The sequence below is a fragment of the Lepidochelys kempii genome, chromosome 8 (assembly GCF_965140285.1).
Source record: "Lepidochelys kempii isolate rLepKem1 chromosome 8, rLepKem1.hap1, whole genome shotgun sequence".
NCBI classification, from domain to species: Eukaryota; Metazoa; Chordata; order Testudines; family Cheloniidae; genus Lepidochelys; species Lepidochelys kempii.
The window spans coordinates 104171513-104186856 of record NC_136387.1 but is presented as its reverse complement, the minus strand read 5'-3'; the positions used below and the strand labels follow the sequence as shown (position 1 = coordinate 104186856).

The 15344-nt window shown below is 43.3% G+C and overlaps 2 protein-coding genes across 8 annotated transcripts in view; one reads left to right on the top strand and one right to left on the bottom strand.

The window, feature by feature from the left end:
* Positions 1–5091, bottom strand: part of LOC140916342 (riboflavin-binding protein) — a 33519-nt gene extending 28428 nt beyond the window's left edge. The window contains exons 1-2 of one of the 2 annotated variants that reach the window (XM_073357856.2): positions 4840–5091; positions 3230–3376 (exon numbers count right to left, since the gene is read on the bottom strand). Coding sequence is in view for 1 of the 2 variants with exons in the window: in XM_073357855.2 (XP_073213956.1) it covers positions 4840–4914 (75 nt within the window). In the remaining variant the exon portion in view is untranslated. The remainder of the gene's footprint in view (positions 1–3229; positions 3377–4839) is intronic. The other variant, XM_073357855.2, reaches the window with a different exon arrangement.
* MAST2 (microtubule associated serine/threonine kinase 2) overlaps positions 4694–15344 on the top strand; it is a 388408-nt gene continuing 377757 nt past the window's right edge. For 3 of the 6 annotated variants that reach the window (XM_073357842.2, XM_073357843.2, XM_073357841.2), the window contains exon 1: positions 4694–5086. In XM_073357842.2, coding sequence (XP_073213943.1) covers positions 4913–5086 — 174 coding nt within the window. In that variant the 5' untranslated portion in view covers positions 4694–4912. The remainder of the gene's footprint in view (positions 5087–15344) is intronic. The other 3 variants (XM_073357846.2, XM_073357844.2, XM_073357847.2) reach the window with 2 other exon arrangements.

Sequence of the window (15344 nt, the reverse complement as noted above, 5' to 3'; positions counted from 1 at the left end):
GCTGCAGTCGGCCGAACCTGCGGACGCGGCAGGTAAACAAACCGGCCCGGCCCACCACGGGGCTTACCCTGGCTGGCTGCATGCCAAACATTGCCGATCCCTGGTATAAACATATAACAAAGAGACGATCCCCGCCCCAAACATCTTGCAATCTAAGACAAGAGACAACAGGAAGCTATGACAAACAGATAGCAGAAGCACAAGGTAACAAAGAAATGGTTCTGGTCAGCTTGATAAGGAGCAGTGACAGGACATGAACAGCTTTACCATTGTTTTTTGTAGGCATCACAGTAGAGGAGAGTTTTAAGGAGCGATCTGAAGGAGGACAACAAGGTGGCTTCGCAGATTTTTATGGAAAGCTGCTCCCATGCATCCTTTATTAATCCCAGGAAAACTGCTGTTTTGTGACACAGTTTGTGGCCCTGTTCACATTAGGAAAGCTTTCACTGGTATAAATACATAGATGTAGATGTTTAATATGGTTGTTTAGGTGCTAACGCAATATAAATATTAGAGGCCCTTTTGTGCCAGGCACTGTACAGCCAAGTCAGCTCTCACAATGGAGTCGAGAATCAAACCCTTTATATATATTTATTAACTGCTCTCATTTGTCTCTTTTTTTATGCTATGTAGCATTCCATGAGCTCTTTGGTTGATAACAAGACTGTAAACCTAGGTAGTACACAAACTGTGCTCTCTCTCACTCACTTACTTTTAACCCGTTATATAAACACCCACTAATAACCAGTACTTTCCTATTAGGTATTTAAATGAGATACACCAGTGCAAACTCTTTATGTTGATGAATTGCACCATTGCCAAGTGAAGCATCTAACATCAGCGCAAATTTCCTTACTCTATATACAGGGCCCATGAAGCTAATAACAGAAATCTCCATCTTATGATTGGACTTTATTTTACAGAGAAACATAAGAATTGCCAAACTGGATCAGACTAGTGGTCCATCTAGATTACTATCTTGTCCCTGAGAGTGGCGAATATTAGCTGCTTCAGCGGAAGATGTAGAAAATTCCGTAAGGGACAGTTATGGAATAATTTGCGGGCAGGAGAAATTTCTTCCTAATCCTCATCAGTCTGTGACTAGTTTATGCCTTGAAACATGAAGACTTATATCCTTTCTTAAACAAGCAACCCTCCTGCCCTTATCTAATGTAACTGCGAACGTTCTAATTACCCACATGGATTTCAATCTCTTTAAAAAAAATTCCTATTCTTCTTACAATGCATATACCATTTTCTCACCCATTTAAAATAACTGACTCTATACCTTAGCCACTTGTAATTGATACTGTTCAGATGCATCCTGACACCCTTTAACTGAATCTTGAAGAGTACTGCCACAGAGGCCAGACTGGCTGGACGGCCAAGATGCATTGTGTTAGCACAGGGTCTAAAGTTTCTTGTCCCCTCAGTGGGTCTTTCTTGTATATAGGACAATCTGCCCTGAAATAATTGCACTGTTTTTAGTCAGAGATGATGGCATGATGCCAGCTGTCAATGTTAGTATTCCAGTGTCAAGACCAAAACTTTCTGTGAATAGCACTGGAACTGGGCCACTTATAGAAGAACAAGATGGCTACGCATACATAAAAGTTAGAGCCATTTCATCCAGCTCAGAGTAGCAATGTTGAGAATGAAGATCATGTACATAGTATGAATAGAATGTTAAGTGACAAGCCTTAGTAAGATATTTGTTTGGCAGCAGCAGCTTCTGCTCTGGAAACAGTAAGCCAACTGATCAGCTGGCTAATTTTTGTTTTAGTTATTGCTTTAAATCTGGTATTAATGGTAAAGTTAAAGTATCAGTGAAAATACTTGATTTTGTCCTCAGACAGCACAAGTTTAGCAGTATTCTAGCATATACTATTTAGTTGTAATTATTATTTTCTGTTTTAATATGAGATTTATGAATCTAATGGTTTCTCCATGCTGAATATTTCCATTCCAGATCCAGTCATTTGTACTGTTGCAAAGTGTCCAAGAGTCATAAAAATGCTCAGGATTGATTTGTGTCCTTTCCTTTCAGAAAATATTAAGCATTGGTACATTTTGGAAGTATATTATGCTGGATTCTGTGGTCTTCTAAGAAGGGCCATACTGGGTCAGACCAAAGGTCTATCCAGCCCAGTATCCTGTCTACTGACAGTGGCTAATGCCAGGTGCCCCAGAGGGAGTGAACCTAACAGGTAATCATAGAATATCAGGGTAGAAGGGACCTCAGGAGGTCATCTAGTCCAACCCCCTGCTCAAAGCAGGACCAATCCCCAGTTTTTGCCCTACATCCCTAAATGGCCCCCTCAAAGATTGAACTTACAACCCTGGGTTCAGCAAGCCAATGCTCAAACCACTGAGCTATCCCACCCCCTAATAATCTTGGGATCTCTTTTCCTGCCATCCATCTCCACTCTCTAACAAACAGAGGTTAGGGACACCATTCCTTACCCATCCTGACTAATGGCCATTAATGAACTTAACCTCCATGAATTTATCTAGTTCTTTTTTAAACTCTGTTATAGTCCTAGCCTTCACAACCTCCTCAGGCAAGGAGTTCCACAGGTTGACTGTGCGCTGTGTGAACAACTTCCTTTTATTTGTTTTAAACCTGCTGCCCATTAATTTCATTTGGTGGTCCCTAGTTCTGGTTATTATGGGAACAAGGAAATAACTTTTCCTTATTCACTTTGTCCATACCACTCATGATTTTATATACCTCTATCATATCCCCCCTTAGTCTCCTCTTTTCCAAGCTGAAAAGTCCTGGCCTCTTTAATCTCTCCTCATATGGGACCTGTTCCAAACCCCTAACCATTTTTGTTGCCGTTCTCTGAACCTTTTCTAACGCCATTATATCTTTTTTGAGATGAGGAGACCAAGAATTTAAACATTCTCAAGAATAATTTTAAAAAGCTCCCACTCATTTACATCAATAAATCATGAAAACATGTATTCTGCTGCTGTTTCTATATATAAAAAAGAGAATTTATAACATCTATGTCTCCAGGACAAAGACATACAAACATTTTCAGCAGGGCAAAGCGGAAGAAAGAACTATTTTCCACAGCAATGGAATGCATCCTGATTTGTGCATGGCAACATAGAAAAAAGACCAACTTTGAAGGCTGCTTTTTCTTCGTATCACTCCAGAAAGAGGCATATTATAGCCTCAAAATTCAGTTAATATTTAAAGGTAAAGTGTTTACAGGCTTACATGGCTATGACTAGCTCAAATGAGACAGGAGATGAAGAGTTAAGGATATATGGTCTGGTTATTCCTTGAGAATGAATCAGTACAGTTCATTTTTTCCAGTAGAGAGATGGTGAACTCCATTTTCATTTGTTCCGTGTTCCAGTCTTTCTGTAAGGAAACACTGGGCTATAAAATGTGGTGGACAACTGTTGCTTATCTCTGTTTTTTTGCATATTCCTGATCTTACAAAGTACTTGGAGTTGTCTACAGAAGAATGGGGTCCTAACATCTACTCACATATGTAAGGGGCTGTATAATAGGACAAAATTGCTCCTGTTGTTTTATTATTCTGTTATTGTTTGTCAGGGGTTAAAAAAAGAGGTGATACTTTTCCAAATTCCACCCACACAGTAAACTATGCCCATACAAGTTACCAAAACAAGAGGCTACTCATAGTAGACTGTATAGATGTTCAAAATATATGATTATGTGTATGCTCCACTGGGCTCCTTGATCTTGGCTCCCCTTCAGTGGCATTTGAATATTCCCAGGGACTTTTGCTGGACTCCTGGGGTTTGGTTTCCCCTCAATCAGACTGGACCCTGTTAGGTTCCTTGAGCGTGACTCCTTCTCGAGATTTTAAAAGGCGGGGGTATCTCCCAAATGCCCACCTACTGATGGTGCTACCAGACTATGCTCACAGTGGACGGTACGGCTCTTACGATCCCCTCTTCTTTCTTACATCCTTTCCTGAGTAATGAAATAGCTAACAATACTGACACTTAAATTTATCGCCAGTGGGCACGCCAGTTAAGGTGAACGAGGCAGTTCAGATCTCTCAGACCTATTGTTCTAGACTCCGGAAGAGGCTGCTACTTGCATTACACTTTATGCGTATTTCTGAGGTTTCCCTTGCTCCGAAAGCAGCCAGAGACCAACCCTTTTTTGCAATGAAAGCTCAGATTCCGTTGCACAAGGCAGACGCTTGGGAGAGTTGTCCATGTGCCATGCTGCCAAATGCTGGTCCAGCACTGGCTGCGCTGTTTGGTCAGCCGATGACCGGCATGGTATTCCCCCCCCCCCCGCCCCATTCAGTTGTTTTCCCATGATCTGGGCAATTAGCCTTCGGCACAAGGTAGCCAGCTAATGGCATGGCTGGGCTGGCTCCCGGCCCAGCAGCCCTTAGCCTCTGCCCTGGCTGGGACTGGGGCCAGGGGCGGGTGCTGCAGCAGCCGGAGGGGAGCCTGCCCCCTCCCTTCGTTGTGCGCGGTGCCACCCTCGCCTGCGCGCCTCCCGCCTCGCCCCCCCCGCCCCGGCCTGTCCCTCCCTCGCGCTGCGCCTCGCGCGCGCGGCCCCTCCCGCCTCGCTTCTCCCTGTGTCGCGCGCCCTCGTCACCGCCCCCTTCTCGCCCGCCGCGCGCCGCGGCTTTCCCTCCCGCGCGCCCACCCGCCGGAGAGTTACCGGCCTCTCGCGAGAGCAGGGGAAGGGGGCGGTGCCGCCGCCGCCGCCGCCGCGCTCGTTCCGCGCCACAGCCGCCCTGACAGGAGGGCGGGTGAGGCAGCGGCGGGGCTGGTCCCTCCGCTCCGAGCCGAGGAGGCGTCGCCGGCTCGGCTCTCCTCTGCGTGACTCACCCCGGCCATGGCCGGCCGCGCGCCGCGGGGGCCGCCGCTCCGCCGCCGCTGAGGAGCCGCCGCCGCCGCCGCCATGAAGAAGGGCCGCTCCCGGGGGGACAAAGCGGGGCCCCCGCCGCCCCCCAGGAGGGAGCCGGCCCGGGCGGCCGCCGCCGCGGAGGGCAGAGCCGCCCCGGCGGGGGGCGGCAGGAGGGAGCCGCAGGGCGCCAGGGCCCCGGGCGCCGCCTGCAGGGAGGCGAAGGAGAAGGTAAAGGGGGCACCGCGCCGGGTGCGCTTCCACCCCGCGGCGGGGGCGGGGGCGGGGGGCGCGTTGCGGGGCACCGGGCCGGGGTGACTGGGCTGCGCGGGGTGTGCGGGGGGGCCCGTGGCAGAGCGGGGGGGCCGGTGGGGCGGGGGCTGTGGGTGTATCATGGGGTGAAGGGAGCCGGCGGCGCGGGGGCTGGCGCCTCGGGGGGCGGGGGCCGGCTGGGTGCCTCGCAGGGCAGCGGGCCCGGGGGGCGAGGGCGGGAGGCTGCACGCACCTGCGTTGCGGGTAGGTAAATGGTGTGAGGCAGGCGTCGGGGAAGGGGACGTGATGGGGTATGCCCGGCTTGCCGCAGCCAGGGGGCAGCCAGTCCGATACGGGGTGCCTTGGGGTGAAGAGAGGGAAGCGGGAATGGGGAGAGTTGTGACCATGGGACCTTCTGGGGTATGGACATTGCAGGCGGCAGCTGGGGTTGGCGTGGCTCTGATGGGGTTGGCTGGATGAGTCTGGGAGGTGGTGGAGGAGGTGTGCGGCACTGGCTAGAAGCTGGTTTTAGGGGGCACATGATGCAGTATTATGGGCGCAGCAGCGTTTGTTGGAAAATGCACATTAAATTCATCCTGACAGGCAAATGGTTTAAGAAACAAGGGAAGATAGAAAATGTATCTGAGAAACTAGTGAATCAAAAATTGAGTCCTGGTCTGCGCTGCTTTGAATGTGTAAAGTGCCAAATAAATGCCAACTATTATTATGGCTCTTTGAGCCAGAGCCCAGACTGTAGACTGTACCAGGGAAGGGGGAAAAAAGAACGTAGCAGAATCCAGCTTTGTGTAACATGCTGGCTACTAGTATTAATAATATAATTATAGCTCTCCTTATTGAAGGATCCTATCCTAGATTATTATTAATAAAAGTGTCTATGGTAAGTCTGTAGGACTGGTTAATATTGTCTTGGTTCTTTATATAAGTGATTTCTATTGTGCCCAGAGAATTAACCCTCTGTATTATAGTTCTCTAAAGTTTGTAAAATTGTTTAAAACTCAGAAAACTCAGGACATGTCAGCTTTTCAAACCCAGCTTGTTTTTTCTTCCCTTAAATGTAACTTTTTTTCTAATTAAAAATAAAATGACGAATTAGACATTTTGAGACTGCTATGATTACCAAGAGGTTGTAAATGCTTTAGTTTAGACATAGTTAAACACAATTTAACAAATAACTATTTATTTTAATTTTCTCTCTCCATTTCTCCCAGAACATGGCAGATGAGATTTATCAGGTTAGAAAGACTGGTGAACCTTTTTAGTGACATTGATTTTATTTGTAGAGTAGCAAAAGGTACAGTAAGTATGCAGAGTACGGTAGTGCAATAATGCATCATTTTACTTGGCCATTTTGAGAGTCATATTAAAAATAGAGCTCTCTGGGTTCTGTTTTGTGTCAGCTAAGCAAATCCTATGTCTAGATTTTCTCTGGAGGTGACCCTGTTTCTTCTGTATAGATTGCAGGCATTCTTAAATGATTAAATAACAGCTGCATCTGATGAGAGAAGACAAGTTAATGTCTATACAAAACTTGGAACATGAGTACTAATATAACATTATGGTATTGAGAATCATCTTCTAGTTGGTATTTTTTGCAAATAGTTACTTTCCATATCTTTGCAACTAGTAGTCAGAGTAATTTCATCAATATAGATCGTAAAAATCTATCTGCTGTAGGCCCTTGATTTTATTGGTTGCATGTATCACTGCTTGTGGCACCTTAGAGACTAACCAATTTATTTGAGTGTGAGCTACAGATCACTTCATCGGATGCATACTGTGGAAAGTGTAGAAGATCTTATTATATACAAGATCTTCTACACTTTCCTCAGTATGCATCCGATGAAGTGAGCTGTAGCTCACGAAAGCTTATGCTCAAATAAATTGGTTAGTCTCTAAGGTGCTGCAAGTACTCCTTTTCTTTTTGTGAGTACAGAGTAACACAGCTGTTACTCTGAAACGTATCACTGCTTGTCATTTTAAGATTGTTTTGATATGTTGAAACTGAGAAAAGGTTTTTTGTTGTGAAATGAGATTACTAATTTAATGTTTGTCACTTTTGTTTTGAAATATAGCATCTGAAACAGAAAACCGTATTTAAGCTGCTTTATAGAAAATAAGCTTAGTTAGTAGTTAAACTATTACAGTCTAATGGAGGACTTAATTTTGATAGTGATATGAAACAAGAGTGGAGGACCAATCTGTAAGCTCCATGGGTATGTGTGTTGATGAGAATCTGAGTCTTCCCTGCTGGGAAGAGGGAATTTGCTGGAATTCCTATTAGCATGCTGCCTCCCTGGACTCTGCTTGGGGTTAGGAGTGGGGGTATTTGTGTTGGCTTTGGGCCAGAGGATGTCTGATAAAATTTAAGTCCTCCTTTGCCTGCCCTTGCTGATGCTAATTGCTTTCCAAAGTAGTAAGAGTAACCTCCATATGTTTATCAATTTCAGAGTTTGGCATATTATAGGAAAACTAACCAGAGTCTTGTTAATTTTGCTCTGCTGTTGCTTGGAAGAGTTAGGAGCTGCACTAGAGCTATCTGTGAACTTAGAAAGATAGAACTGCATTGCTTTACATTTGGTTCTTATTTAGAAGGTTCTCTTTGCAATGGTAAGGAATGGAAACCTTTTAATGACATCTTAAATTCTTCATAAGATTGATGGTCTAGGTCCTATCAAGTAAGTGAATGGATTTTTCGAGGTCCATATTAATGAATGGATGTGGGATGGTGCTGAAAGGTCACTGTTAATGCCACCTTGGTGGCTGGGTGCTATGCGTCCCTTGTGTGTGGTTGCTAGCTTGAACGTAGAAGAGGGGGAAGTTATATATATGTGGCAGTTCTTGCCAGTATTACGTTAAAACGATTTGGAATCAAGTTGTGCACTAGCTAACCCATGTAACCATGTGATCTTATTATTGTTACCCTTGTGCTCCCTTTCCTTCTATCTTATGTTACATGTTGTGTCTTGTCTTAAATTAGATTGTAATATCTTTAGGGCAAAGAATGTTGCTTTATGTATTTGTGGAACACGTGGCACAGTGGAGCCCCAATTCCAATTTTAGGCCTTGGGGCACTACTGTAACAAAGGTAATATATAGGCCTTTTCATGAGCATGTAGGACGTTCGCTCTGGGGTGGGGGAAATGCACATGAACGTGTATGTCATTTAACCTTGCAAGGCTCAAACATGTATATCCAGGTAGCAAAAAGGTTATTTTGTTGAAACTTCTTAAGATAAATCCATTTTTTACTCTGTCTATGGCACACTGACAAAGCAGCATATAGAAGATGTTCATGTACTTCATTACTTGTTTTAAAAAAATCTTACATGTACCCCTTCTGACTTTGTAATTCTGTCTGAGTTTTTGAAGAATTAATATTCAACTACAAATATTTTGACATCTGAAATTTTAAAACTGTACATTCTACAATGCGGTAGATGTTCTTTAAGGAAGGTCAAATTTTGGCTCCAATTTTCTTGATACTTTGCCATTAAAGAACACATTTAATCATGTCAGTCTGGTGGTTGGAAAATTTAGAATATATCAAACTGAGTCAAGTAATTAGGGCCCCATCCTTGCAGTCTAGTTCATGTGGATGGACTCTTGGGCATTTTTGGAATGTCACAGAGTTTAGTGGGTGGGGTGGCAGGTGGCAAGTTCAATCCACTTGTATCTGATTGCAGGACCAGGAACTAGAAGCAAAATAGGCACCTTTTTAAAATCTGTCTTCTCAATTGCCCATTAAAATAGTGGTGCGTAAAGCAACATTTGCAATGGCAAGATGTTAATTATGATTGAGTGCTGTCTGTGTTCTTGACATTCCACAAAACAGGAAAATGACCCTACTCCTTGAAGTTATAGTCTGTTAGATACAAATAATGCATTTCAAATACGGTTGTGTGTTAAAGGCAAGAAAAGTGTGCTAAAAGAACATTAAGATTGCAAAGTCAAGGACTCAAAAATTAGGGACTGCCAGAATTAAGATTGCCTGCCTTCTGTACACAGGAGAGGCTCTCTTCCTACTGTCAGTTCAGGTTCCTGGACCAGGACTTGGCACAGCCTGCAGCAGCCCAGAGCTGCTATTGCAAGAGAAGTCCTACTCAGCCCTACGTTAGAGCATGTTCAGTGTGGATGGAATCTTTGGGAAATATAGTTACTAAGAAATTGCTAGTATGCAAAGCATGTGCAAACTGCAACTTTTCTAAGGTTTATAACTTGGCCAAATTTGGGCGGTTTTTTGGGGAGAAGATAACTCATCCCTGATGCAGAGGCCACCCTCATGCCAAACCTTAAGCCCAAAGCATGGGGAAGTGTGCTTCTCAAAGAAAAGGTTGCCAAAATTTTTTTATCATAGGCAAAATGATGTATTTCTCCCTAGCCTCATTATTGGAAACACCAAACTGTTTTGTCATCTTAAGATTGACACCCAGCATGGAAAATTTCAGCCCACATGGTTAAAGTTTGGCAAAGCATAAGACAGTGTTTTCAGTTGCTTATAAATAGGAAATGTCAGGCAATCATAATAGCCAGCACTAGCAGCCCCACCTATAATATGATTTCTGTCTTCCATCTTGAGTTTTCAGTGTTTTACAGTATAAATGTGTAGAGGGAGATCTTTGAAGACTCAGAGGGCAGTTTGATGACCAACTCCTAAATAAATGGGAATTAAGTGCCAAACTGCCCTTTGTGCCTTTGAAAATCTCCCACATAAATGTACTAAGTCTCTGAAGATCCCTATGACATACTCGGAGCACGGTAAATGTTATCTCCATTTTATAGATTGAGAAGTTGACTTAGTCCACATCCACCCTACAAACTTTGGTTAATGCAAGTTATGTCAGCATACGCCTACTGACATTTGTATATCACTTGGGTGCATGAGTTCTTCACTGCTTATGTTGGAGTTGCACGTACTCACGAGGAATGCTTTTGTTGATGCAAGGTGTTGTGGTGTCCCAGTGTGCCACACACGACCATCTGGTGCAGTACCTTTTGGGGAATATTTGCAATGTGTTGTGGCCAGAAAGAATAGTACAGGGGTCAAGTTCCCAACATGGAACTTTCTTCTTCCCATAATGCCATCCGTATCCCATAATTTTCCTGCCTTTTAAAAAATTCCACAAGCCCACATCGCACTTCTCCATGTCTGCCATTTCTGACAGATGTATCAAGCCCCAGCTCTATATTAGTCTCTTGAATGGAGCAAATACAGGACATGTGATTCTCATGTATTTGCAGACCTGCAGGAAGTAGTGCAACAGTGGGGGACATGACTGTTTTCCAAGGACAGTTTGCTGAGGGACATAGTGGAAAAACAATTCAAGGTAGTTGTTGGCATTCATGGAGTAGCTGAGGATGGTGAGGCACAGTTTCTGGGCCTGAGAAATGAGCACCAATTTGGTGGGATTGCATCATAAATAGGTTTGGAATGACAAGCAGTGGCTGCAGAGTTTTTGGCTGTGAAAGGCCACATTCCTGGATCTCTCTGGCAAGATTGCCCCAGCACAGGGGCACCAGAATGAGAGCTGAATTGCTACTGTTCAGTGCAAAATTGTTTTGGAGTTGGAAAAGCCACAGTGAAGCCGTTGACATGTGAATGTTTAGGGTTAATCATGATCATCTGCTATGCAGGACTGTGGCTCTTGGCAACATGCAGGACACAGTGGATGGATGTGCACCAATAGGGTTCCCGAACTGTTATGGAGCGATAGACAGCATAAACGTCCCTGGCACCAACTGACCTTTCCACAGTGTACATCAACAGAAATGGCGACTTCTTTTTGGTTATGCAAGCATTGGTGGATCGTCTGGGACGTTTCTCTTATATCAGCATGAGTTGGTTAGGGAAGGTGCATGACCTTTGCATTTGGTTTTCTTTGCTGTCCCCTGGTGTAGGTTGGTAGGAGGTAAGGATGAGGCCCATTGCCCCATGTGGTACATTGGGGGGTAAAGGGAGTTGCTCCCATGGAGATCTCTAAGGACTGCAAAGGATGGGGAGCCTGGGATTTTTGGACCTCTTTGTCAACCAGGGTCTGTAGCATTTGGGTTTGCTGCTTGAGAAGGCCTGTTATGTCCTGGTGCATCGTCCTCTTCTGTTCCTGCTGGGACTTCTGGGCCTTTCTCTTGTCTGCTCTGTCCTTTTCCATGCTGTCTTGCATGTTGGCCCTCCAAACCCTTTGTTTGAAGTCCAGTGCAGAACTGGCTTGCAGGATCTCACTGAACATGTCCTCCCTATTCCTCTTCTTTCTCCTTCTCATCAGCATCAGGCATTCTGTTGGAGGAGGCACCCCTCAAGGCCGCAGTGGTAGCATCTTCTGATACATCTGTCTGTTTTTATCTCTGGATTTACAGTCACAATGGAAAGGGAAACAAATTTCAGAACTCCCTTCCCTTACTGCCATAAAAAGTTTTAATAAGACATGCTTATTGACAAATCCCAAAAACCAACCAAACAAACGAAAAAAGCCGAACAATGCTTATTGGATTAAAGATGAATTAAAATACATCCTCTTCTAATATTAATTTTTCTCTAATTGTAGTTGCTACAGGGATTTTGTGTAATTGCGAATGAGATGATTGGGCAGGGAGGCTATTGCTCTGTTAAGGTGTGGTATGCTATAGGAAAATTTGGAGAACCTCTGGAACAAACAATGTCAGGAAAGGGCATCAAAGGGAAGTGAAGACTCTTTATAAGCAAACTATACTTTCTGGATAGTTTGCTCTCTTTAATAAATACAGTTGGCTTAAGAGTGAAGTTCGGAGGCTAATATGGTTTAATAAGGAAGTGAAGCTGTAGCAAAGGCTAAGAAGTCACATTTACAATCTGAAGCGTGCAGTGCAGAAGAGGATTGGTAAGAATATAGAGTTAAGAAATTGTAGACTGGAATCCAGAGGCTAAACTTAGGACTCAAATATCCTCCCTATCCTTCCACTCCACAGAACACTACTAATGTGACAGTGCATTGTGCTGCCATTGAACGACCTTGCTTGACTTGAATGGGTTTTTTGAACTAATTAAATCCTAAAATCATTTATTAAAAAATCAGGTTTATACAATGTTATCCTCCTGTATCTTGAAAAAGAAAAGTTATTTTCATTTATATTTGGTGCCTCTTGTCACTAGTTGTAGGTGCACCTTTACCCTGTGTAAATTGGTATGAACTAAGGTGTACCTCCATTGTGACTTTTTGGGCTCGCATAAATTAGTGATTCAAATAGAACTATTTGTTCTTGTCATCGGTAGGTGTTAGTTCCCGTAGTTTGTTGCATTTTTCATCAGAAGACTCTAGCAGTATGTTTTCGTTGAAGTATATTGCACAAATACTTAAAAGCTTCCTTTATAACTGAACTAAATAAAATGGACACTTTCCCAATATTATTTGGTAGAGCAGTTTTGTCCCTAATATTCCATCTCATTGGCACCATTCATTGAAAAACTTAATTCCCATTCCAAACCCATTAATGTACTATGAATGCAGTTTCTCCCTTCGATTCAGTGGTTTTTATTGATTTCACTCAATTGGCTGGATTTCAGTAGGAAAAAATAAATTTTACAAAGATACGCCCTCCAAAATTCCTGCTGAATTTATCTCTGGTTTCTAGTGGATTTGTGGAGAAAGCTCTTTAACAATTGGGATACTTTGTATCCCAATAATGGAGCAGTGGGGCAAAATTGAGTTGGCTTCAATTTCTCTGGACAGCAGAAAAATCTAGACTTTAAGAGCTATAACTGGTCATATCTGTTGTGAACTTCTGACAAAGATAAATTGTCCGCATCTTACTGGATGATAGACATTGCTTTGAAAAACATTGAAATAAACCCTAGATGGGGGTCATCAAGCAAGTTTGCAAAACTTTCTAGATTATGAAAGGTACAGCTGAGAGACTACAATGAAAGTCCACAAGAAAAATAAAAAACTAAGTTAACTATTTATGATATCTATGGTCAAGTACAGATAAGGATAAAAAAAAGCATTTAAAAATGAGACCCACAAAGAAGACAACTAGGAAACTTATAAAAACAAGCAGGAAATAAAACTAGAAGAACTAATTCATTTTCTTCATTAATTCATACCCACTTCGTTGGATGAAGTGGGCATTCACCCACGAAAGCTCATGCTCCAGTACGTCTGTTAGTCTATATGGTGCCACAGGACTCTCTGCTGCTTTTACAGTTCCAGGCTAACATGGCTACCCCTCTGAAGCTTAATTCATTTTGTTAATCCTTTGTTCTTCTGTTCTTGAGAGCACTTTTACTGGTCCACCAAAGTGTTTCTATACCAGGTAGTTCACGAGATAAATAATCTTAAAATCTTGTCATTTTTATTGTCACTTCTTCAGGTCTAACATGACTTCAGCAGTTGTCACAAACAGTTCAGGTTTTAGATGAGTGCTTCATGCCATTTGAAGCTCACTTCCAAACTTTCTCAGATTTCAACTACCTGCTGCTTAGTCAAGTCAAGATATTTGAGGGGTTTATCCATGTTATTCCTATGTGCAAAGATAGCTATCAAGATATTTCTTGTATTTTTTTTGACTGCCAAATAACTTCCCCCACCCCTGTACTGGCCTATTTGAATAGTGCAGTTATTTGGAACCCCAGTGTTCCGCTTCTGCATGGGAAGGCAGAGAAACTCGTCTCTGAGCTCTCATCTCTTTCAAAGTGCTTCCCATCCCCTCTTAGTACCATTCTGGTAGGTAGAGGGATTCTCTGAGACGGGAAAGAAGGGCTTTTAACAATAATGGCTACTTCCTTAGCATGTATTCATTGCCCCTGTTGTGACTGTTCTGGTGGGTGGAAATCCTCCCCCCCCCCATAAAAAAATCCCAAAGGGGAAACCAAAGGCAAAACTTTATTTGGGGCTGAATTGAGTATTTAGGAAGAAAAACTGACTGTTAAACAATTCTGTAAGCCAGGCTCTTGGCTTCCCCCTCCCCCCGACTTCCATAGAAGTATGCTTTTCAGCTTGGGCAGTGTGTACCAGTGGATTCTCCCCAGCCCCTGGGAGTTTGGCAGATGATCACTAAGGTGAATTAACTCTCCAGGTAAGCCCCAAATGTTACTAAACCATTGACTGGTGAGTCAGGTTGACCTGAGCTCCACAGAAAGAGGGGGTAAAGAAAGGGTACCAGAGAGACTGTAAGAGTATTTATAAAAGGGGAGTACCAGTATTTAGTTTATTATAATTTACACCTTATTATAATTGACATGCAAACCTTTTAGTCCTGTTTTCCCCATAAATTCTCTTATCTCTCAGGCAAGTCCAGTTTCCTAAGGAGGCAGGCCCCAGTCTGTGCCCAACTCTCCCCAAACTCAGAACCTTTCCCCAAGGTGATGGTGTCTCCTGCACCTTTCTGGAGCTGTCCCCTCCAGTCTTCCTTGTGTTGACCCTTCTCTTCTGGGATGAGCTGGTTCTGGCTTATGTAGCCCCCAGACTCTTTCTACTGCCAGAAGCCTCGGAGGGTAGTAGTTATTTGGAGTTACTTGGTTGCTTTTTTTTTCTCTTTCAGCATGTGTTAGTTCACTTTGTCTAGTTATGCTGCTTCTGTCCTGAGTGTCGTGGGTGGGCCTCAGCACCATCACACTTCTTTTTTTTATGCATCTGTCTTTGACTTGCTACCCCGCAAGACTTAGAAAAGGAGTACTTGTGGCACCTTAGAGACGAACAAATTTATTTGAGCATAAGCTTTCGTGAGCTACAGCTCACTTCATCAGATGCATCAGATACACAAGTACTCCTTTTCTTTTTGCGAATACAGAGTAACACGGCTGCTACTCTGAAGACTTATAGAGGCTCCCAGATTAGATCCTGTGTAGTCCCTCTCCAGGCTTTAAAAGGCGGATGGGTCCAGGATCCTTCAAAGTACTCCTCATTCCTCTACCATCCGAGAAACAAGCCAGTGCCACACAAAAGCTATGCCTTGGACACTTCGTGCTGTTTTTTTGTGTCATGTTCACAAGACTTTTGATGCAGTCTCTTCTTTCCCCTTCCGCTTTGATTAGAACCTTAATCTGAAATTAGGGCGGTCAAGCGATTAAAAAAATTAATTGCGATTAACTGTGAGATTAAAAAAATAATTGCGATTAATCACAGTTTTAATTGCACTGTTAATAACAGAATGCTATTTATTTAAATATTTTTGGATGTTTTCTACATTTTAAAATACATTGATTTCAATTACAATATAGAATACAAAGTGTATAGTGTTCACTTTAT